Source organism: Lynx canadensis, chromosome C1 (assembly GCF_007474595.2).
Source record: "Lynx canadensis isolate LIC74 chromosome C1, mLynCan4.pri.v2, whole genome shotgun sequence".
Lineage (NCBI taxonomy): Eukaryota > Metazoa > Chordata > Mammalia > Carnivora > Felidae > Lynx > Lynx canadensis.
In genome coordinates, this window is record NC_044310.1 from 71,512,791 (window position 1) to 71,538,680 (window position 25,890).

The 25,890-nt window shown below is 40.9% G+C and overlaps 1 protein-coding gene across 1 annotated transcript in view; it reads right to left on the minus strand.

Moving 5' to 3' along the window:
• Positions 1–12,643: 12,643 nt before the first annotated feature.
• Positions 12,644–25,890, minus strand: part of DDAH1 (dimethylarginine dimethylaminohydrolase 1) — a 135,482-nt gene continuing 122,235 nt past the window's right edge. Inside the window, 6 exon segments of the mRNA XM_030323650.1 lie at positions 12,644–14,567; positions 14,570–14,621; positions 16,868–16,929; positions 16,932–17,008; positions 18,285–18,432; positions 23,070–23,184. Coding sequence (XP_030179510.1) covers positions 14,506–14,567; positions 14,570–14,621; positions 16,868–16,929; positions 16,932–17,008; positions 18,285–18,432; positions 23,070–23,184 — 516 coding nt within the window. The 3' untranslated portion in view covers positions 12,644–14,505.

Here is a 25,890-nt window from a genome sequence, read left to right on the forward strand (position 1 = left end):
GAAAAGCAAAGCCTGCCCCTTCTCTAAGAAGGGGATCACTCAATGATTCCTGGGTCACCAAATATTTATGGAGCACCTGCTATGTGTCAGACACTGGGGGTAGGATGCTAGGAAAGGCTGTTTCTGCTCTTAGCCTCTACTGTCTAAGGTGAGAACAGCCTGGGCACAGACAACCAAAAAGTGGTGTGCCGACAGGGGCTGTTGCCAAATGGGATGGTTAATTTTATGTGTCAACTTGCCTGGGCCATGGGATGCCCAAATATTTGGTTGAATATTACTTTGGGGTGTGTCTGTGAGGATGTTTCTGGATGAGATTAACATTAGAATCCGTAGACTGAGTTAGCAGCTTGCCCTTCTCCATATGAATGGGCCTCAGCCCACTGAGGCCCTGAATTGAATAAAAAGCTGAGTAAGAAAGAATTCTCTCTCTCTCTCTCTGCTTGTCTTTGATCTAGGACATCAGTCTTTTCCCACCTTCACACCTGGACTCAGAATGGAACTTACATCATCGACTGTCTTGGGTCTCAGGCCCTCAGCCTTGGACTGGAACACAGATACCATTGTGTCTCCTGAGTGTCCAGCTCATTGGCTGTGGATGCGAATCCACAGGCCCCATAATCATGCGAGCCAATTTGTTATAGTAAATCTATCTACTTCTCTCTGGCCTATTCATTCTGTTTCTCTGGAGAGCCCAGACTACACACCAAGCAATGATGGGAGCCCAGTGGGGAGCCATTGAAATGTCTTGTGTATTGAACACACTGCCTCTGAGTGTTTATCATGCTTCTGAAGCCTGGGGCAATGAGGACTGAGGCAGACTGCAGAGGCGTCTGGGATATACCTCTCCTGTCTTCTTGGGCCCTTCCCTGTTTCTATTTCTTGCTTTTCTCACCAATCCCTGGCTCTCATTATCTTTAGGTTCTTCTCTTTTCCTTAAAACACTTGTTATCAGGGAAGGGTCAGATCTACATATTTCACAGGAGGATGTGAATAATTACTAAGAATTAAAGTGATTAATTGTTTAATTAAAGAATTAAAGTGAAGGAAAGCAAAAATAATATAAAAACAGGGAGGGGGACAAAACATAAGAGACTCTTAAATATGGAGAACAAACAGAGGGTTACTGGAGAGTGTGTGGGAGGTGGGATGGGCTAAATGGGTAGGGGGCATTAGGGAATCTACTCCTGAAATCATTGTTGCACTATATGTTAACTAATTTGGATGTAAATTAAAAAAATAAAATTAAAAAAAAATTAAAGTCTTACCTCTACCCCAGGGTAGGTGATTTTTTTTTTCCCCCCAGCAAGGGAACAAAGCTTCATCTGGAGCTGGTGTTTTGTGGGAAGAAATGCACGTATGGGCCAAGGAATAGGTGGCAGGAGGGCAGTTTCCTGGCCACAAAGCCTCCAGACTTCATATAGGTCTGCATGGATCTTAAACACCTCTGTTGGGACTTTGCACTTCTGGTTTCAGTCAAAGTGGGAGGGCCCAGGCCATGAACTCTGCCCAGGTCAGGCCCACAGCCAGGTCCTTGGGGGTCATGTGTACCAGGAAGGCCACCAGGTCAGTCCCAGCAGCCTCCTTCCCAGGTCTCCTTGCCTAAAGGCCACGTGAGAAAATGCAAATGACCACCTGAGGGTGCTGTTACTCCACACTTTTTCTACAAAGCCTGCTGTCTGCAACCAAAGATGTCTAGGGTTCCTTTGTTTTTAAGTCTCAACCAAGGGATGTCTCTGGGAGAGAGGGGCCATACATACTCCCAGATCTAGATTAATATGGAAAATCAGAGGAAAACTTTTTGCCTTCTGAAAATGCCTTGATCTGTAACAATTTTGAAATTTTACTAGGGTACTGGTTTTCCAGTGTGCAGCACAGAATAATGCTGTGGAGCACAGGCCACACTGTTCAAACAGAATCAGGGTTTGAGCCTTAGTGCCACATTCACTAGTGGTGTGACATTGTGCCGTGACTAAGTCTCTCTGGGCCTCAGTTTTGTCATCGGCTTCATAGGGCACTTGTGAGGAGGCACATAACACTTCCTGGCACCAGGCTAGGCACATAGAGCTTTTTAAAAAAGCTCTTATCATTAAATACTATTTGCAAAGTTTAAAAAAAGAGATCAAGAGGGCATCAGCTGCTTGCATGCCAAATGAAACATGACTGGGCCCCAAGGCTGTATAATTGCATGAGGAAGCTAGGGTTATTTAGACTGCAGGATTGGCCAGATCAGCCAAGCAAAGAAAATGCCGCCAGAAAGGGTAACTTGATTTCTCTCTCCTTCTCCTGTCTAAAAATGGTGCAGTGATGCTGCATTCATAGGCTCACCTGGCCAAGAACCAGATTCTTTCAATATTATTCTCAGCCTCACCACTTCGAGCAAATATCTCATCTCCTTTTGCTTTATTCAGACTGCTGTTCACCGCAGCTCAGAAAAGCATAGTGATGGCCAAAATATAATGAGGGGTTTGGGAACTTGAGGGGAAAGGAATGATTACCAGTTAGCAAATTATTATATACACTATGTAGACTTCATGGTTGACACAACGAGGAACTTGGGATGAGTGGTAATTATGCACACTTGAGCTGAATTTTAGGAAAACATATAAAAGAAATGTTATTTCCTCTTTTAAAAAGGCTGTGATGGTAAGAAGCATTCCACGGCAATTATTATGCAGAGCGATTTCAAGGGTGAAATGAATGAATTTGTCCATGAATTTTAACTACTGAAGAAAAGGAAATCTAATTGGGGGCTAAGGTAGTTTTAGGAATGGCAGCTTATGAGTTTTGTACTGACAGGTGCTGGTGAAAAGCTGATTGATCTCATTCAAGAATATAAAAGGCTACAGACATCTGTATGGCACTGCATAGGGTCCCAAGTACTTTCACATAAATTCTCTCATTTGATGTTCCCAACTACCTTTTGAGATATGAAGAATATTATTACTGTTATTAAAAAAAATAGTATTATTGAGATATAATTCATATACCAAACAATTCACCCACCTAAAGTGAATTCAGGGGTTTTAAGCATATTCAGTTACATGCAGCTATCACCACAATCAATTTTAGAACATTTTCATTTTGTCAAAAAGAAACCCTCTATTCCCAGCTGTCACTTCCTCTATTCTCTCTTTCCCCTCCTCCTTCACTCTTAGCCCTAAGCAACCAGTAAGCAACCAGTCTGTCTCTACAAATTTGCCTATGCTAGAATTTCACATCAGGGAATCATACAGTATGTAGTCTTTGGTGACTGGCTTCTTTTCCCTTAATGTTTTCAAGGTTCATTGATGTTGTAGCATGTATCAATACTCCATTCTTTTTAATGGCTGAATAATAATACTCCATTGTGTGGAGCTAACACATTTTGTTATCCACTCATTGGTATACATTTGGGTTGATTCACCCCTTTGGTTATTTTGAATAATGCTGCTACAAGTGTTCAGGTACACAATATTTGTGTGGACATGTGTATTCATTTCTCTTGGGTATATACCTAGGAGTGGAACTGCTGGGTCATTTGGAAACTGAATGTTTACCGTGTTAAGGAAATGCCAGACTGTTTTCCAAAGTGGCTGTGTTTTACATTTCCATCAGCAGTGTATGAGGGTTCTGATTCTCCACATTGTTGCAAATGTTTATCCGACTTTCTGATTTTCCTCATTTTTTTTCTTCTTTTTTTTTTTTTAACTTGGCTTCATGCCCAGCGCAGAGCCCAATGTGGGGCTTGAATTCACAAACCCAAGATCAAGACCTGAGCTGAGATCAAAAGTTAGATGCTTAACCAACTGAGCCACCTCGGCACCCCTGATTCTCCTCATTCTAATGGGTATGAAATGGTATCTCCTTGTAATGTTGATTTGCACATACCTGATGACTGATGATGTTTCATGTGTTTGTTGCTTATTGGTATATCTTCTCTGGAGAAATGCCTCTTCAGATCCTTTCCCCATGTTAAAATTGGGTTATCTTTTTTTTTAATTGTTATTCAGTTTTAAGAGTTCTTTATATATTCTACATGTAATACCTTATCAGATATGTGATTGGCAAATATTTTCTCCCACTTGGTGAGTTATCTTTTAACTTTCTTGATAGTGTCCTTTGAAGCACAAAGTTTTCAGTTTTGAGGAAGTCCAATTCATCTATTTGTTGTTGTTGTTGTTTATGCTTTTAGTGTCATAACTAAAGTATTTGGCCATTGCCAAATTCAAGGTCATGAAGATTTGCTCCTATGTTTTCTTCTGAGAGTTTTATATTTTCCCACTTAGATATTTGGCCCATTTTGAGTTAATTTTTATATATGGTGTGAGGGCAGAGTCCGACTTCATTCTTTTGATGTGGGTATCCAAGATGTTCCAGCAGCATTTGTTGAAGAAACTATCCTTTCCCCCATTAAATAGTCTTCACACCCTTGATGAAAATTAATTGATTATAAAAACACGGATTTATTTCTGGAATCTCAGTTCTATTCTAATGATCTATATGTCTATACTTATGCCAGTACCACACTGTTTTAATTACTGTTGCTTTTGAAGTTTGCAATTGGGAAGTGTGAATCCTCCAACTTTGTTTTTCTTTCCCACTATTGTTTGTCTATAGGGGACTCCTTGTAAATCCATATGAATTTTAGAGTCAGTTTGTCAATTTCTACAAAGAAGTCAGCTGGGACTAACAGGTTTTGCATTGAATCTGTAAATCAATTTGGGAAGTATCACCATTTTAACACTATTAAGTCTTCTAATCAATGAACATGAGAGATTTTCCCACTCATTTAACTCTTCTTTAATTTCTTTTAACAATACTTTATCATTTTCAGAGTATAAGTTTTGTGCTTATTCTATTAAATTAATTCCTAAGTATTTTATTCTTTCTGATATTATTGTAAATGGAATAATTTTTTCTTAATTTCACTTTCAGCTGGTTCATTGCAAGTATATAGAAATGCAATTGATTTTTGATATTGGTCTTGTATCCTTCAACCTTGCCACACTCTTTTTACTAAGTCTAACCATTTTTTAGTGGACTCCTTAGGTTTTTATATAAACAAGATCATGTTATCTGTGAACAGGGGTACTTCTTCTTTTCCAAGCTAGCTGCCTAAAGTTTAGCCTGGATCTCCAAGTAATCTACCAATCTCCTCCCAACTGCTTTTCATGACAACCTCCACTGTTTTTGAGGGTGCCTTTAGTTTTTATTATTTTTTAAAGGAGATAGAAGTTTCCTGAATACCCCTCAAGGGAGCAGCTGGCGGGATAGCAGAGGAGAGGCTTTTCTGCTGAGAGCACCTTTAGACTTGAACTTGCAAATGAAGTCAGTTCTTTGGTGAGGAATTTGGAATTCTTTGTTCTACAGCCTGCTTTCTCCCCCTGGGCAAAATCTCTGATGCTTGGCTCTAGCTGGGGGCAGGGAAAATGGTGAGTTCTTCTCTGAGGCCTTTGCTTTAGTTGACAAATGTTTGGTGGAGGGGGGACTGTAGCCTCAGGTCTTCTGGCTTGCCTCTTCTGGCTAGAACCCCCATCCCATTAGCTGGGGGAAGGGTGTTCGAGGTCTCATATTCTTCTTGGTGCAGTGCTCAACATAGAGCCTCTGTCCCATACAATTGAGGTTGGGAGGAAGAGGGGAGCCCAACTTCGCAGCCACACTTGCCCAGAAGTTAATCTCAGCAACAGGTGGCGTGGGGCAGGTGAGAAATGGAGAGGTCTCTCCTCTCACCTGTGGGGAGAAAGGGCTCTGTGTTCTTAGCTCTCAGTCTAGAGTGGGAGGTCTCTCACTGAGCTGGGAAGGGAGGAAGAAACATGCAAATACCATAGATTCTCAGTGATCTTACCAAGTTGGGCAGATTTTCTTGACTGTTTCTTCACTTGATTCATGCACTTACAACCATTTCCAGATAATGTTTCTTAAAAAAAAAAAAATCTGTGTCAACTATTCTTCAAAAAAAAAATCTAGTGATCAGATTGGAGACCGTAGTTAATAATGTTGTATTATATACTTGATATTTGCTAAAAGTAAGTTGGCCTTGAGTACTTCACTAAAAAATATTATCTGTGTAAAGGTAATGGATGTGTTAACTTGACTGTGGGAATCATTTCATCATATATATATATATATCAAATTACCATGCTGTACAACTTAAATACATTACAATTTTGTCATTTATACCTGAATAAACCTGGAAAAAATGACCCATCAAAAAAAAATGTTCCTCAGTTTTGTTGGAGAGTCAGTCCACGGATCTCATGCAATCATGGTAGACGTGGAACTTTTATTATTGTTATTTAATAGATGAGAACAATGTTCATATGTTCAAGAGACTGGGGGGTAGGGCCCAGAGTGGGAAGAAAAGTCACCAAGGATCAGAACAGCACAAAACCTAATTATAGAATTGAAGGGTGGTAAAAGATGTTAGATGTTATCTATATTAGATTTTACCTGCTTGAGTAATCTCTCTACAACCACTCTTGGATGCGGTCCTTTAGTCTCTGCTTGAACACCTCCAGGAATGGGGAGCTAGCTGCTATTAGTTTAGACTGAATATCTGAATATTATCCCCAGGAACAACATAACCATGGCCAAACACAGCTTGAGCCTAGCAGGATTGGCTGTGTGTACAAACAGAAGGGGAAACAGAAAATAGGTTCTTTGGAATCCTAAACAACTTTATGTCACCAGCAGGTCATGAGCATGCTGTAAAAAGGCACCTAGCTGTTTTTGAACACCAGGTGCCCAAGGGACTGCTCTAATTTTAGAATTAACATAGTGCTTACTAAAGAGGTCCAGGACTCATGGTCTGGAATGTGATGTACTCTCACCCTCAGCTATGCAGACTCCTGTCCTACTGTTGATTCTGCTCCAACCATTTTCTGATGTTGAGAGGGAGAACCAGACCATAGAACTGGCATGTGCCTGAGCAATTTGCCAAGAAAAATGATTTAAATGCCAACCTTGAGAGACAGAGTTGGTGATGGCCCTTTCTGAAGGGTAAGAGCTCATTTTCATAGTGTGGCATTGTGCTGAATATCCTCTACCCTTTCCAAATCCTTTCTCTGCCCTTCTCTGCCAGCTCTATGGCCCAGGAGGCTCACCTCTGAAGACGGCATTGCCTGGGCTCCCCCACTGGCCATCTTGCCATTTTGTTCAGTCATTGGAGGCACCAGCAGATCAGAGAGTGGAAAGAGAGGCTGAAGTTGGATTCCCTGTTCTGGAACCTGATCTCTGGCTGGAGCTGTGGACCTTCTTTCTCTGTCTCAGATGCAGTAGCATGATTTTCTGTCCTTGTTCTGCTGGTCATAAGGGTGCTGCTGACAGCTGGTTTCTGGGTGTCACCACCCCTTGTTTTTACCCTGAACATCCATACCTTTGACACAGACCATCATTCAAATCTCTTTATCTGATCTAAGGAGGGGTGAATTCTATTTCTTGTCAGATAAACTTCTTGTTACCATCCTTCCATGATAACAATGTTCCTTTGGTCTCCCCTAATTATTATCAAGCCTAAAAAAGGAAGCAAGCCCCATGTTGCTGCCCTAGAATTAACTCTAGGGGACCTCATATGCTCACATGGGTCCCATGTAAACAAGACAGATGATTTTGTTCGTGTCCTGCCCTGGAATTTGAAGCCTCTGTTGCATCCACGAATGTGTTTATTCCACAAGCTCTTTCCAGAAGTAGAAGAGGTAACATTTCTACATAGCTTGGCTGTCGTTTAGAATCAGAAGTGGTTTGGTTCCTGAACGTTTCCTGCACCAATGTGAAGTATGTAGAGTCTTTTGCACCCTTGAGAGATAGTGGAAAATTTCAACACATAGCACATGGTTTCCTAATTTAACTTTGAGCTGTCATCCTATGAGTTCTATCCCAAAGTCCTAGCTAATCAATATGTTTCTTTGTCCATGAGCAAGAACTTAAAAAAATTACTTTTAAAACTTAAGCATAGGAAAAAGCAAGCTACTTTCTTAGGTCTATGTTAATTCACTGAAACTCTTTCTTTGTATTCATAGCTAGATGACTAAACTTTCTATTTATAAACAGAGGGGGCTTCCTAAGACCTAGAGACCCAACATTACTTTTAGGCATTCATGTCACAAGCCAGCCCAAGCTATATTTTACCAAGAGGTTAGTTGGCATACTGGTTTGAATCTTGTACTTATTTATAGTGACAGTAACATATTTGGCTCTTACACATTCTCCTAAAAGGCTGATAACCTCAGTTATCTTGTGCTATAAGTGGCCAGCTTTCACTGAGTTAGAAATGAATGTTTGGAGGGGGAAGGGAGATGGGGAACATTCTGATTTGCCAACAGTTGCCTCATGCAAGTATGTCTTCACAACAGCCATGTTGGCTACCAAGGAAACCTGTGAATTCGCCATGGAAGCTGTCAGGCTAGCTAACAGGCATCAATGATGAAAATCTTGTTATTTCTGGAGCGGTGATTGATGTTTCAAATAGAAGATGACATTTTGATGGGAACCAGACTTGCTGTGATAGGAGTTAATGAGGATAATGATGATGATAATGATATTTACATTATACCTTTCTTCCAAAGAACTCTTCAGTCCTTTTTATCTCATTTGTGTTGAAAATGTCCCTTTGGAGTTGGGAGGGAAAGGTGTTATTAATCTGTTTTTCAGGAGAGAAAATACATATAGAGAGATAATTGCCTGGCTTTCAGGCTCCATTTTGGTGGTAAGAAGAGATATATATTTTTTTAATTTATTTATTTTTGGGACAGAGAGAGACAGAGCATGAACGGGGGAGGGGCAGAGAGAGAGGGAGACACAGAATCGGAAACAGGCTCCAGGCTCTGAGCCATCAGCCCAGAGCCTGATGCGGGGCTCGAACTCACGGACGGCGAGATTGTGACCTGGCTGAAGTCGGACGCTTAACCTACTGCGCCACCCAGGCGCCCCAAGAAGAGATATTTAAATGACAAATTAAACCAGGGGAAATTAAACTCAGCAATCCCCATCATCCTATATGATGCTGCCATATGCAGTAATATCATTTTCTGACCCCAAAGTCTTCAGGAGATCCTCACAGACTGCTGATTCAGTCTAATATCCCCTTTTAGCAGGCAAAACTCTTGACATCCCAACCTGCATGGTCTCACTGTTGTATTTCCCTGTGTTTCAGCCCAACAAATCTACTTGCTTACCCCTACCATCTGCTCTGCACACCCCATTCTCCTTCTACAATCTTCATCACACCTGCCATCCCTTGTTTAATGTCTGTCTTCCTCTGTGAATGTGAATTCCAGCAAAGCAGGTCCTGTCACCATTGTGCCCCCAGGGTCTAAGCATAGTTAACTGGTACACGATAGGCACATTTTTTTTTTAATGTTTATTAACTTATTTTGAGAGGGGGGCAGGAAAGGAGAGACAGAGAGAGAGAGACAGACAGAGACAGAGACAGAGATGGAGAGAGACAGAGAATGAGAGAGAATCCCAAGCAGGTTCCATGCTGACACAGGGCTCCATCTCATGACCCTGAGATCATGACCTGAGCTGAAATCGAGAGTCCGATGCTTAACCCAACAGAGCCACCCAGGTGCCCCCATGAGAAGCACTTCTGAAGTGTATCTATGCTCTCCCACCTCCATGCCTTTGTTCATGCTGTTTCCTCATCCTCAAATACCTGGCCTCCCATCTTGGCTTACTGAAGCCAGGGCTGTCCTTCCAAGTCCAGATCAAACCCTGGTTCCTCTGTCAGGTCTCCCCTACTTGGGAACCACCATGGTGCTGTTCTTTTTAGTTCTTACCCTACCTTCTTTTGTGTCATAATCATTTGTGATCTTGTGTTGTCTTCCTTGGCCCTCTCACACTGCCAGCTCTGGAAAGACAGGAGCTGCACCCCAGAGCCTGGCAGTGTGCGCATTTGTTAAATATGTGCTCACTTGTCTAAAAATACTGTTGGCCAGCATTATTCATTCAGCTAAAAGTCCCATTTCCAGAATCTGTAGCTTGTCACGAGAGGGGATTTTTCTCATTCTTACCTTCTGCCATTCTTCTGGAAGGCTGGGAGGAAGATCAGTCAGGAAAGCCCTGCCAACTCTTCCTTTAAAAAGTTCTCCTTTCTCTTCTGTGAGGAGTAAGTACTCTGGCACTTAGGTGGAGGGTTCCATTGCCTACGGGGGCCTGGGCAGATGTGCCAGGGTGGTAGCTGGCATTTTCTTTTTAGCTTCCATGCCATTTCAATGCTGGCCTAGATAAGGGAGAACTAATCAAGTTGAGAAGATATGGTACAACAATGATGTCTCCAAGGAATTTAATTACTCTGTGCTTCTAATGAGCAAGTGCACATACCATTTAGTTACCACGAGAAGACACCAGATTGAACTGACTCTGGGTGTGTGTGAAACCTCATAAGCAGGACATTTTTGACGGCTTGAAGACCCCGGGCTACTAGCAACATGGGCATACTGAACATCTGTGATATAACACTCCATATAAATTAGAAAGAACTGCTTCGACAACCATATCATAGAATATTCAGGGCTGTTAAAATTGATGATGTAGATCTCTACTTATTGACATGGGGAGATGCCTTCAATCTACTGTTAAGTGGAGGTGGGCTACTGAACTGCATAATTATGTAAAATTATTCCACATTTATATCTGTACCTCTTTATAGATGTGTGGATATTCTTCAAAATATTAAGAAGAGCATCTCTAGGTTATGAAATTTTGGGTATTTTTTTCTTTACTTTTATTTTTATAGTTTCTTTTGTATTATTTGAATTTACTTTTACAGTGAGTGGTTATTTTACAATCAGAAAAGGAAAACAATAAAGCTGATTTCAGCTCGAAAAAAATTGGTGGAAATAAAAAAGACTCAATAAAAATCTTCAAATTTCCTAAAAGATGCTTACTGCAAACAAACAAAAACCAAACCAAACTCTTGCATGAACACAGGAAAAAATTGTTGCATGGTTTCCATGACTGAACCGTGTAATGTGCTGACCACAGTTAGGAGTGAAAGGGAACAAAGGAAGCCTTAAGAAGGAGCACATGTGAAATCAAGATCTCCTGACCTCGCCTGGGTATCATGCACACTTTTTAGTGCCTGAAGTATGAAGTATCACTTCAAATATCGTTTCAACCCAAGATTTTGATGGCAGTGGATTTACAGGTACAGTATTTCTAATTATGGGACAACAGAGAAAACTTCCCATCTCTGACAGCAAGGCAATGGTGACTTCATTTACTACAGCAGTTTTTGTTGCAAAAAAGAGACACATGCTGTTGGTCACAGTACAATTCACACTTTATTCCATCGTGATTTGTATACTTGTAGGATCAGGACAACAAGAGACCAAAATCAGTGCAGAACTTCTCTGGACTAAAGAGCCGTGAAAGGCATTTACTGGTTTTGGCACACAGAGTGGATAACCATACATTGGCTGGAATGTGATGGTCAGCAAATCAAAATGCACACATCTAACACCATGTTGAAATCATGTCTGAGTTCTGTAGAATGTTAAAGATTAAATAATTACCAAGACTAACATGCAACTCTATATAAGTCACATTATTCATCTACAGACTATTTCCCCCTTAGAGATGAAGAGATAGCCTTAGTAATCTGTTCACAGTAGCTTAAAGAGCAATCAATACACATTAGAGATCTGCCTGCTGATTTCTATAGTGATTCATTAGAGGTTGAAGAATAATGCTAAATAATGTACTTTCTCTATATTGCCCCTATTAGACTGGAATCTTACCGACCAAGTAATTCTGACTCACTTTCCTTACTTTAATATAATTCCTATTGTCTTCACAATGTCAAGAGCAGCTTCTGTTAGTTTATTATCCTTATAAATCACAACGGGCCAGAGGTGAACCTATGTAATAACAGGTTATCTTTCCTCCGAAAAGAGAACATTATGCTTACGAGAACATCAAAAAATACTACTACTATGCTGCAGATATTTTGGGTTTTCACATCATCACGTAGGGAGTCCAAAGAAGACAGCCTAGTCAGTTGACATAGCATAGAATGAGATTCTGTAGAAGAGGCACACAGATTCTAAGTGACTTCTTGGGACAGAGGAGCAAAGAGGGCAAGCAAAGGAAAGGAAAGGTGGAAAACAGCCTTCTGCAGACAGATTGTTCAGAAGAAAAAATCTAACTACCTGCAATCGACTATAATACAGTTCTTCAGTTGGGGATGACAGAAGTAAAGATATTAAAAATTATATGCCACTTGCTATTAAGCCTCATGTGGCTGACTAGGTTAATTTTCCCCAGATTGTTTCTGAGATGCTGAACTCTTCCAGGGAGAAGTTCTGATTTTGCCAGCTCAGAGCCAGATTTTTTTTTTTTTTTTTTTTTTAAAGTGTTTGCACATTTGTTGTTGTCGTTGTGGATCGGGAGCAGTTCTATACTAAATTTAATCAACATTAGAAGTGGATATATGGATTTATAATTTTTTTTTTCCACGTTTATTTATTTTTGGGACAGAGAGAGACAGAGCATGAACGGGGGAGGGGCAGAGAGAGAGGGAGACACAGAATCGGAACAGGCTCCAGGCTCTGAGCCATCAGCCCAGAGCCCGACGCGGGGCTCGAACTCACGGACCGTGAGATCGTGACCTGGCTGAAGTCGGACGCTTAACCGACTGCGCCACCCAGGCGCCCCTCAGAGCCAGATTTAACCCAAAAGGGCAACCATAATTGTGGAAGACAATTTTTCCTTATTAACTTGAGCATGTGGGTAACATTCATTTTCTCTCTGGTAAAAACATACTATTCACCTATGATGAGACAATTCCAAATATGACAGTGACTAAGATATGGTTCATTCATGGGATGCTATATAAGATATCTGCATGTGAAATGAATTTAAAGTTAATCAAAAAGGAGTGGAAAGGAATTCTTCAAATCCTGGCATTAGATCATCAAATAAATGAAAAAGACAGATAGTAGTTACGGATGCCTTGGTTTTCTCAGAGGCTTATCACTTCCATTTGGTCACTAAACCTAAGAAATGATTGGTTAGAAATACATAGGTAAGCAGAGCAAGACTTTCAGTCATATTTCTTAATCTCCCTGATTGTTAATCTTGACAACAAGCTACAGGCAATACCGGAAAGGTGGAGATGACTAGGAAGTTTGATAACATGCCTGGATCAGTCACCATTCCTTGGAAAGTACCATTTCCTTGGCCTGCTAAGAGGCTGTTTCTTTCAGGTTTAAGTAAAAGACAATGATCTCTCCCTTCACTGCGGCATTGTTCTTTGTAAGAGACTGGCATCAGTTTTAGGTTGTGTAATTTAAAACCTAGAGAGGAAAGAAGTGTTAATTGAATTCCACAGTACATAATCATAGATATTTCAAAGTAGAATTGTCCATTGTCTGCGGTTTCAAGCACCAAGCGGATCACTTCCTGTACATGCTCCATCTGGCTCTCACTAGACCATCAATAATCACTTTAGATGCAATGTCTCTTTTGAAAGAAATCACGTCGTTAGACCAGGATAATTGCAGGGGGGTAGAACGCTGGAAATAGGGTGAGTCACGATGGTGGGGGGGTGGGAATAGAAATGAGCTGATGGAATAAATAAGAGTATTCCCCAAGGTCTGTAAATGGCTAGTGATAAAGCAAAATTCATGGAATGTGACTTAAAAGACTTCCTAAGACATTGTACCCATATGGTGTTTCCAAGTGTCTTGATCTACGATCCTAGCAACCCTATGGAGCTGAATTTACCTTCCTAGCTGTGGTGTCCTACTTATGGAATTTAGTTATCTGGGGCAAACCCCATCAGGATATGCTTCTTTGTAGTTAACTCTTCCCCAAATAGTCCTCTCTGATTTTGGTCACAATTCTGCTGAGGGACCTGTCTGCCTTTCCTGGGGAGAATGGAGGTGGTGGCCAAATACGTAGCCATGAGCCAGAGGAGACGGATGTGGCAGATGGGGGAGGCCTGCAGGAAGGTATCCAGAAGGCAAGACAGTGGATTTTACCTAAGGTAATAGAAGTGGGAAAGGCAAAGAAAATAACTGGAAACAAAATTCCAGAGTTCAGATGAAAAAAAAAAAAAAAAAAAGAAGGAAACGGAGAGGATCCAGGAACGAGGGAATTTTTCAGGAACCAAGATGATTAATGATACAGAGAAAAACAAAAACAAAACACAAAACAACCCAGCCTATCTGACTGATCAAGAAGATACCCTTTAGCATATATTGGCAACTAAACAGCATATATATATTTCACACCAATAATACAAACACTAAAATGAGTGTTTCTTTACTATTATTAATCACAGTTCAATAATTCATTAGCTCTATATTTTCTAGATTGCTTAATTCATTTAGCAAAACCCACGGCTTAGGTACCACCGCAAGGGGCGGGGGGGGGGTGCAGAATGAAGCAAACTTGGAATCAGACTTTTGTAAACCAGAGTTAGTAGCACAGTGGCACAGTAGATTGTCAATGAACACGATAGGAGTGGTACAGTTATCGGCCTTGTGAGTGCAGTATTGCTGGCTACAAGGGAGGGACTTCAACTCAGGAGTCTACCTTCTTGTTAATTAAAATTGAGCAGCATGTGAGCAGCCCATCCACCTTTCCAGTTCAGAATGGCTCACGGGGATCAGCATATGGTCCTTCAGCTTCTCATAAACCTGCAGCAGGAATCAAGGAAAGGTAAAGAAGAAGGATTGTGCCTCTGCCTCTGTCTTACCCTACCCCCACCTCCTTGCCTAGTGCAGAGAATTAACGTGGCTTGCAAGTTTAGGCATCTCAGCCATGTAACCCAAGATGTGCATACAATCTAGACCACATATGTGCCCACAGCCATACTGATGGAGCTAGCAGCACTGGTTAACCACTAGCTCTATGCTTTAACCTCAAAGGCAAAGATGTGTCAAAAATGTGGTTGTTACTAGAGATGCCTTCACTCTGCCGTTTCACTGGGAGACTGAGCGATACGTGAAAGCCGGTGGCAGTGTTTTCAGACTCAATAGTACTCTCCCTCTCCACACTTTAAAACCCTCTTAACTGTACTTTAATGTTTCTTTCCTTACCAACACCACTGGAAAAACCTGACAAAACAGAATTTAAATGAAGTATTTCAGGTCAAACTGCTTTTAAATTACAGGTGTGAATTTTATAGCATCTTTTGACACTAATAGAAAGCATGTGTCAAAACTTCAAATTAACAGTCCACAGATTGTTCTCTGATGATCAAACAAAGCACATTAAAAAACAACAACAACAACAAAATCCCTGAAAACACACTGTCTAAAAGCAATCTACATGCTTCTTCAGGAAGCACTTTGCTTCTTAAATCAGTACAGTGGTTAATTAAGAGTGCTGGAGCCAGAGCTGGGCTCCAAACCCAGTTCTGTCAACTCACCACCTAAAGTGTAACTTCAACCAAAATGCCATGTCCCCTCTTAGCCTTGGGTTACTACTCTGTAAAATTAGAGTAGCAAGAGCGCCCTCCCAGGGCTGCAGTAAGGAATCAATAAGATAATGCACGCAGCGCACTTGGGCCCAGTGCCTGGAGCAGGGGAAGCCTTAGTGAACATGGATGCTATCATCGTTACTGTTGATAGACACAGGACTGAATCCAGAAGAGGTTAATCATCGTCTGGTTGTCAGATGATCACTGTGGCTGGAGAAGCAGGAACGATCCAGAGCTGTGTTTCTCCAAGTGAGTGCGGTGACCTAGGTACTTGTTGGTATTGCAGATTCTAGGATTCTAGGGTGCAGATTCTAGATCTAGGAACATGCTTTTTTAACAAACCTGAGGCACAATAAAATATGAGACCCACTATTCATCTGAGAGCTGGTTAAGCCCCAGTATGAGGTAAGGGGTCCTATAGTTTCCTCAGCGTCACACTTTCCGCCATGGAAACAGAGAAATCATCTATGTATCTCCCCACCATTTTCTTTTAATCTGCCAAGAAGGTGACTAATTAAGATAAGCCTAGTAATTACACAATATCAAATATTTAAAAGATAGCCAAAACATTTTCTAAAATGTTTAAAGATGTAAAATTTTAAGTTAGATGTAAAAAAGATGAGTGGTTATCAAGGCTCTTGTGTAATGCTCAGTATGAATATCTATTCCTTCAGGCAGAGCTAAAGATGCTGAAATGCCTAAAACAGATATGGACATGTGGAGGGTCTATGGATGAGCACTGTTGTGTCTCCGTGGTTAAAGTAAACTGCAGTTGCTAAAGTATACAAATGAGACTGGCAGAATGCCTGAAAAACAAAGGAACATCTTCTAAGACCAGAAAGAATTCCATATCTAGGGACAATTCCCTTGTTGGCACATAAATGCAGAGGCTCTTAGAGGGACAGGTAGGTGCCTGACTGCAAGTATATTTTCTTTTGCTCTTTCTGATCCTTTGCTACCTGGGGTGTGCAGCCCAAAGCCCTTCTTTTGTAGCCCTGACAATGAGCGCCCACCTCTGGGTCATTCATACTTCTCTGCCATAAGAAGCTAATGACGTTCTGAGAAGGGCAGCTCACATTTGTCCGAAAACAATTCGAGTTGACCATCTAATTGTAGGTATCTATGCTTAATGGGTATTTAAGTGTGGGGAGGTATGTGTAATCAGAGCTGGAGCACAGACTTGGGAGATCTAAGTACTTATTTGAAAAGTTCTGAATACTAGACACAATCACCTCAACTACTGTGCACACATTAGTGACCAATGACATGAATGAGAAGCGTGAATTAAATCAAACTTTCCTTGTGACCTATATTATCCTTTCTGCTTTCATAATGATTTGATGTGTATAGAGGAAAAGGAAGTGCCTGTTATTTGTCACTCCATCATGAAAAAATTCCCTAGGCAGCAGACTGTCATGGAGGCCTATTCAGCTGCAGTGGCCAGGAAGGAGGGTTTTTTACCTTTGCACTTTCTGGATACTCTTCTGGGGTTCGGTGTAGCACGACGTGGCCTTTGTTGGGATATTTAGGTATATACAGTTCGCGGCCATGTCATCAGGCACAGTGAGTTTGTCATAGCGGTGGTCACCATCTGTGCATGATCTATAAGAGAAAACAAAGCAGGTTTAAGCAGAGCATTTCCCCACACTTCAAACAGAAGGAAGGCAGTGTGTTGGAATAAGCTTGCAACGGATGCCTAAGAATGTTCTTGTCAAGTTCCTGCCTATTTCCTCTAGTCATTGAGATCCCAGGAGGAAAACTCGATGAAGCTATGATTCTTTGGAAGAGCTGGAAGGGTTCTTCTTGTTTTGCTTTGTTTTATGAAAGTGTGCATTTGTGTGTAATTTTAAAAAGGTTTTAAAACTGTCCATAATTTTTGGTTTTGTTCATAAGATCTATCACTAAGACATGAAATGGACACATATACAAAGGCCCAGTGGGGTTTTGATGATATTCTTGGCTGAGTAAAGGGCTGCCCTGCTCTATAGGAAAAAGGGTCCCTAGTGGTAATCATTCTGGTCAATCTGATTTAGTAATAACCGTCCCCCCCCCCCCCAATTTCCTCTGGTAAATACATTTAAATTGAATTAACCTGTCTGTTACAGGTGATGTCCTTAATACAATAAACATAAAAATCACTTGAGAATGTTAAACTCCTATTCCTAGGTCTCACTAGGTCTCATCCCCAGGGATTCTGGTCTGTCAGATTTGAAGTGAGGCACAGAAAATTTGCATTCTAAACCTCTCCAGGTAATTCTGAGGCAGATGGTCCCTAGACCACACCTGGTTAAAAAAAAAACAAACAAAAAAAACCTGATATAACAGGTCTATTCATCAAATGATGAGATTATCAATGCCTTACTATAAAAATAGTTTAAAAAAATCACAAAAATGAACTTTGCACAAAATTTAAAAATTGATCTCATTCTCGTCTTTTCAAAAAAAAATGAAAAAAAAACCCAAAAAACAACCACAACCTCACTACAAAAATATCCAAACACCAAACAAACAAAACGAAAACAAAAAACAACCCCACAACAACTTAAATATATTTTGGGCTTCGCTATGCAGACTCTTTCCATTCTTTATCAATCCATACATTATAAGGAATTTGCTGAAATGTCATGCCATAACAGTATACCAATATCTTTCCACAATCTGGCTTGATCTACCTTTCCAGCCAGGTCTCCCTTTATCCCTTAATATTTGTATGGAAATGTGCTTCATATTACTAGGCCTCAGAATTCGGAAGCCTTGACCACTCACTCGTGGCAGCAATGGACAGCAAGATTCACAGTATGGAGTGCAAGACAGCACGTTCCCTGCAGAAAATTCATTCCAAAGACCACGTGAAGGGTGGCATATGGCAAGCTCCTACTGACCCACCAAGCAGGTCAACTGCTCACTTCTCCTAGTGTGGAATATGTCAAGAGCCGGGAAAGAGCAAGAGGAATCTGATAATGGAATATCCTTGGCACAGAAGGAAACATCAGCAATGGGGATGAGCTTAAGCACTATATCAAAGGCTGAGAGACAAAGATGAGTAAGACACAGATCCAGTGTTTGCAGAGGTTACAGGCTAATGGAGGAGACTGGCAAACAATTATACTACAATAAACAAGCAGGGCACCGTGGAAAACACTGAAAATTTATTATCTCGTCTCAAAATTCCCATTTTATAGATGAACAAACAGGACTGATAGAGAAGTCAAATAACTTGCTCGAAGTCATACAGGTAGATTTAAACCCAAATCTGTGCAACTCAAAACCTTTCTTAATCATCTTACTTTGCTCTCTTTCTTGACCTCCAGAGCTGCAGCACATCTCGCTTTCCTATAAACTACTATAACATCTCCTTTTCTGTACTCATTTGGTACTTATTATTTATTGTCCTGTGGTATCACTAACTCTTCTTTCATATGTAATCCTATTCTGACATGGTACAGTTTGGTATAGTTATAGGACTTGACTGGACATTTCTCTTGCACTTTTTAATTTAAATTGTTCCCTAAAGGGATGGATCCAGAGAGGGTGTCATCTGATGGGTTGGTTCTTCTTTAGAGCCCTGATTGAGAAATCTTAGATCTACTTGGATATGTGGACATTTAAGAGGTTAAAGACACTCCTGGGGTGCCTGGGTGGCTCAGTCAGTTGAGTGTCAGACCTCAGCTAAGGTTGTGATCTTGCGCCTTGTGGGTTTGAGCCCCATGCTGCGCTCTGTGCTGACAGCATGGAGCCTGCTTTGGATTCTCTGTCTCCTTTTCTCTCTGCCCCTCTCCAGCTCATGCTCTCTCTCTCTCAAAATGAAATAAAAATTAAAAATAAAAATGAAGAAAAAGTGTATAAATGAGAAGTTAAAGACACTCCTAAAGTGTAACTACTCTAAGCAAATTAAAAATATATTCAACTTAGCCCTCTTTATAAAGTGGGTATGTCCGGAAATAAAATGGAGAGGCTTATTTAAGAGAAAAACAATGCATATCCAAGTAGCTCTCTTCTATTATGAATTTCTATGTAAACACATCTTATGCAGACTTTCTTTTTGGCTGCTTTCAAACACATTAATAGTAGCTTTCACTGTATGGGAGGGGGCACATTAAACCATTAACTCTGGAGTGACCCCTGGGATTGAGTCTCAGCTCTAGGCTTTAAATGTAAATTTAAGCTTTTTGTTTGTTTTTTGACTTCTTGGTTTCCTCACTATAAAACTGGGATAATAATAGCCTTTGATACACTTATTGTGAAAGTACATGAAGATAATGTATATAATGGGACATAGTAATAAGCCCTTAATAAGCTAATAGTATTTTATGGTAGCATGACCAGCCAAGTAGGGGTCAAGTTTCTAGTCTGCAATCAGAAAGAGGTAGGTCTGAATCTATGCTCTGCTATACACTAACTGTGTGACCTTGAGCAAGTCACTTAAGCTCTCCAAGGCTCATTTTCCTCAACTGTAAAATGGGATGACAATGTCATACCTATTTCCTATAGAGTAATTCTGAAGGTTATTTAAAAGACAAAGCAAAGAGATTATGTCTGTAAAGTGCTTAGCACAAGTTCCTAGTACATATTCAATGTGTAATAAATGTGCACCTTTCCCTCTTTGTTTCTTGCAAGTCATTTGGCATCTAGAAGGAGATCAAAATATGCTTGCAGCTAATTGATTTATTTCTTCACCCCTTTCAAAGGATATAGCAAACCTCAAGACTATACTGAGATGTTCACAATTATGTATGTGAACAACTGCTTGTATAAAAATGAGGTACGATCTACATCCAGAAAAAAACACAATTCATTTGTTAATGTGAACCGGGCTAAACCAGTGAGGCCAATGTTTGTCTTTTTCCTTATGTTGTACAATAGGACACTATACCCTGTGGTCCTAACCCAAATGATTTTGGATGTAAGATAATAGGAAGTGGTGGACCTGGGGCAAACTAGACCTGAAAGCATTAAAACAGAGAAAGAAAAGAAAAAACCTTATGTATATCAAACTGAACACATACATGTCTCTGTCAGTTTGTGCCCTGTGATTTAGTGAAATAGTCCAGAAGCTCAATAAGCAGTTTGATTTCTTCAAGATGTAAGTGGAGCTATCTCTAAATGCAAGACAAAAACTAGGATTTATAAAACTTCTCATCAATTTCTCTTAGTCAGTCTGGCCAGCATGTTTCTTTCTGGGTGCAGGGAATAGGACTGCATGACGTCTGAATCTCTGTTGTGTGTTGTTGAAGGTGGGCCAAGATGGTTAGTCTGCTCATTTACAGTTAGAACTGACTGTCATCCTTCATGTGGATTAGATACAGTTTATCTGAGAAGTTTAGGATTTCTTCCAGACCACCGGGAGACAGTTCCCTGGGCCAGAGGTTTACTAAGTGGGACCTCAGTGATTCAAGGACTTCCCAAAGATCCTTAAAAAACATGGTATGTACAGCCATTGTTACCTGGTCAAGCTCCGACACAAAGAAAACAAAATCCAGAAAACTGAGTATTTCCATTGACCCGATTTTCTAATCAACTGGGAGAATTGTGGGCAGCCCATTTTAGTCTATCACATTAGGCTAGTTGCTCCCACCATTCATAAGCACTAGATAATTGCCAGTTGGTTTTCCATCTGCTCTACAGATGATTTGCTGCATTCTTTATCCAAACGTAAAGAAATCACCTATCCCTCCTGAGATGAGTTGAAGGAGAAAGAAGCATGGCAAAATCACACCGATAGGCCTGACTATACCTTCAATGGTCCCAAGAGCAGCCCGGCCAATTTTCCCACCTCGCAGTCTGACTCATGCATGTCCGGTGGTGACAATGAAGTAGAAACATGGAATGTTGTACATTCCAGAGGAAGTGTTATCAGGGATCGTTATCAGTGCTGACTTCTTGTTTATCAGTGAGGGAACAAAATAAAATCTCCAAGGTTGTGCCTACTTCAGAAAGTGCCCAGTTTCTTCTGAGTAATGGAGACTGTAGATTTCCTTTCGTGGTGTGCTTTATTTACTTGGGTTCCATCTCTTTCCACCCTCTCTCCCATCCCCCACTCTCACTTCCTTGAGTGAACAATCCTGTCCCCTTGATGCCTATGTGTTTGCTTTGTTGACATTTATTTGAAACTGTAATCACTGCTTTTCCTCACTCTTTGGTGTTTCTCTCTTTTCCGGATCTTATATTTATAATTTATAGCTTCTGGTGGGAGTATTCTCAAAATTACTGACATCAGAGCCAGTAGCCAACATAGCATTGTTTGAGGATAGTTTCATTTTTTTTTTTTCATTACTGTCAGGAAAGGAATAATAACACCCTTGGTGGGGACATAATTTAATACTGGGAATAGATAAAGTAACTCACCAGTAAATTCTACTGAGAGTTATTCTTAAAATAAATGTCTTAACAAAGCCACCTTAGGAGAAGTTTTTCAATCAATTTACCAAGGTCCCATGGTTATCATTTTAAGACAGGTTAAAAATGTGCCAAAAGAAATGACTTTTAATAATAGAACAGGTCCCATTTGGAGCAGTGAGTGGTTCTGTTTAACTGTGGAAAGGAGAAAACACAAAAGCAATGCCAGGCGTAGTCTTTCTAAATGAAAAGGATTTAGGAAGTGGTAACTGTAAGTAATAAACAAAAAATACATTGTTTTTTTTTTCTTGAAAAAGCTAAGGTTCTGATTCTAAACACAAAGAGTTTCTGTGTTTTGGAACAAAGAACAGGTTTCTCTTTTCCTGTGAGAGTGATTGTTTTCCTTTCTCATATATGTTGCTATTGTCTGAATAAGAAAGCTTGCCATTTATTTAGCTGGGTTCAGGAAATACATATATACACACAAGGCAGGGTGCGCAGCTCCCCATTTGGAAGGGAACACACAGCAAAAGATTCAGAAGACCATGTCTCTAACATCTTTCCTCTGTTGTTGGAACTGGCACTGTGAGGATGTGCTCATGTGGCCTGCCTGGCAGGGCATCGCCTCAGAGAGCTCAGGCTCCCAAGGAGGAAGATGCAGTCACAGTGAGGGGAGGAGATCTTGCTTCCTCTTTGTGGGTGCACAGAAGCCTTTGTTAAAAGATGAGCATCACTTCAAATATCTTGAGAATGTGGCTGTTGGCTGCTTAGTTCTATGTGCCAACATTTTTCCTAAAAGGGTGGAGGTGGTGTACTGCTCCAGAATGCTGTGTAAAGTGTTCATTGAACCCCAGGGGATGTACTTCCTGCTTCTCACTGTGCCCCAAGCCAGAAGGGAAAGGAGAAAGCACCGAAACCCTCTATAGACACTCTAAATTCCCAAGAGACCCTAGACTCTGGCTAATATCTATGAGTCCTACATGGCTTGGAAGATCTGGGAAGTCAAGTCCCTGCTCTAATGTGCCATTTCTGACTTTTGCCATTTCCCAAAATAATTATTCCACTTTGTGCAAAACATAGTAAGTATTATTGGGATAGGACACAAATGGTGTTTAGTTCAATCCAACAGTCCTTTTCGGAGGCCCCCTTTGGGCTAGACACGACGGCAGTGAGAGGTGGCAAAGAGAAAGACACCCAAGGATAATTCAGTTGCAGACTCTGCCTTTAAGAGATGACAATCTATAATTTAAAGCAGGACAAGCACACGAAAGCGATGCCAGCAGTAAAAAGAAAGTCAACTTCACTTCTATTACAGACACCCCCTTACTGAAGAAGGCACGCGGCAGAGTGGAAATGGTTCTGAAGACCATCTTGGCTGCATCACCGTGGTCTGTTACACAGCTGCGGGTTTGGAGGAATCGGCCTTGCTCCCCAGAGTAGAGCTGTCACAAAATAGAGTGGGAAATGTCTGGCTTTCAGCCCAAGAGAATTTGCATGGCTAGTTGCATTAACAACCAGGCATTTCCGTCAGTCCTAACGTTTCTGGGAATTTTCTCATTCAAAGGACTGGAAGACAGCTACATTCTCCCACTTGTTACTCATGGTTTCTTTGTATTACATCAATTACTTAAAAAAATTCTTGGGCTATGTTGTTTCACAGAACGGTTTAGGACTTATTGGTCAAATACTGAAGCAAAGGTGTATAGAAGGTATTTAGAGATGTTTAGGAAATATTCAGAGCACGGTTGGCTCACTCACAATTGATCTTTTATGAAATATACACATGTACCCATCTCAATGTATCAAAATAGTCAATATTAAAAGGGACAGATTATAGATTCTATTGTGATGTATGATATATGTTCAAGCCCACTACTTGTTGCTACTGGATACCTAAAATCCTTCATTTGTTTATACATCCATCAAGGTTTTATTGAGAGCTGACAATATACCAGGCATTAAGCCCAGGCAGTCCTTTTAAGGCTGGGTCAATATAACTACGGATAACATTCTAGAACTATTATGTTTTCATTTTTTTTTTTTATAGTCTTACAGTGGATCAACTCAAAATGAACAGAACCTGAGAGAGGTTGTCTTTTAAACATCCTCTCTGAATTGATGGGCTGTACATATCCTAAAACTGAAGTGACATGGTTCCTTTTAGTTAAAGCTGGGCCAACTTTCAATGCCAAATATTCCTTTCGAAGCTAGCTGCCATTTTCTCCACAACTCTCTCTCCTATTTGGAGCTGCTCCTTTTGTTCAGATCATAAGGCCCACTTGAATATGGGGATGAAAGACTTCTGTTATTCAAACTACAACCATAAACTGTATGAACCATTTCTCGAAGGGATCCTCAAAAACAATGGTTTCTGTGGAAGGCTGGGAAAAACTTCCACACTGGGAGGACCGCTCTGAGCTCTGTGAAGGGCTGGGGAGAAGCGTATACGCAGGAGGAACAAGGGAGAGCCTCTGGGTGAGTTATAGTCCTCACTTTCTAATTTCAGGGGTGCAGGGGAAAGAAATTCAGACCAAAGCACCCCTTCCAAAAGGCAAAATCTGGGATCCTATCTCCTTTCTTACCCCTGCCCATGCATTCTCTAAGACTAGCTCTGTCGCTGAAGCAGATCTCCCACAGTCTAGTCCTTGTATGTTGTATCCAAGATATATCTTGTTGCCTCTTTGGCTACTGAAGTCATGCCCTGACTATGCTTCCCCAGATACCTGCACCCTAATTTCACCTTCGAAAATTAACTCCCTTGGGTACTGGAGGCTTGGTGATCTTTCAGGTTCCCTGTGTCACTGGATAGCAGGAAACAACTGCAGCATTTATTGAGCTATCTTCTATTTAATGGTGGTTCATTTATTCTTCATTTATTTCTCACAACAATTCACTTTTATGCATGAGGAAACCAAAGTTCTTAGAAATTTAATAATTTGTCCAAGGTCACATGTTAAGACAGTAAATCCAGGATTCAAGTCTAGGTACCTCAACCTCCAAGTTCCCACGTTTTTCCTGTCAAACTACCACCTCTCCAACATCCCTTGAAAGACTAGACTCGGAGGGGCACCTGGGTAGCTCAATTGGTTAAGTGTCCGACTCTTGATTTTGGCTCAGGTCATGACCTCACGGTCAGGAGATCGAGCCCCGAGTCAGGTACTCAGCATGAAGCCGACTTGGGAGTCTCTCTCTTTCCTTCTTTCTCTGCCCCTTCCCTGCTGGTGCATGCACATGCACTCCCTCTCTTCTCAAAATAAATATGTATTTTTATTTAAAACATTTTTTTAATGTTTAGTTTTTTTGAGGGAGAGAGAGAGAGGCAGAGAGAGGAGGGAGACACAGAATCAGAAGCAGGTTCCAGGCTCTGAGCTGTTAGCACAGAGCCTGATGCAGAGCTCAAACCCACAAACCGTGAGATCATGACCTGAGCCGAAGTCAGATGCTTAACTGACTGAGCCACCCAGGTGCCCCAAAATAAATAAAAATTAAAAAAAAAAAAAAAAAAAAGACTAGACTCTGAGCTCACAAGCTGGCAGCCTTTGGGCTAATTTTTCCTGTAGATACAACTTATTTAACATGCATATATTTTTTACAGTTTGCATTTAAATGCACTTTAGATGGAGAAGGTCTGGCTCCTGAAGCCATCTGAGTTCGCTACTGAACTCCATGGATTGGTTTCTTTAAAGCTGGCTGTTATGTTCTTTAAGTAGATGAAAGATGAGTAGAACCTTTGGGGATAGAAAAAAAAAAACAAACAGTGGGTAAAGAGGCATTATTGCTTCTAGAGCAGCAGAGGGGCAGGCTCTAAAGTGAGAGATAAGAAATGGCCAAACATACACACTTTGCAATGACATCCAGAATCAGTCCTGTTCACTCTGACCCTAGCACTGCTGGATTAATGCTTATTTTCTGTGTGAGTAAATATTCCTTAGTTATCTCATCAGCAGGGCATACATTTAAATTTTCTTTTGCAATAACTGTGATTGCTTTGCTTTGAGTCATTCAAAATCCTCTGCCCAGTCTGCTGGGCACAAACCCGTTTGTGAAAGGGTTGCCTAGGGATTAGAGAAGAATCTGTCCTCATGAAAGAGCTCCCCCCCCCGCCCCCCTTCTGGAAGAAGATGAAGAAATTCATCATTGGGACCTCC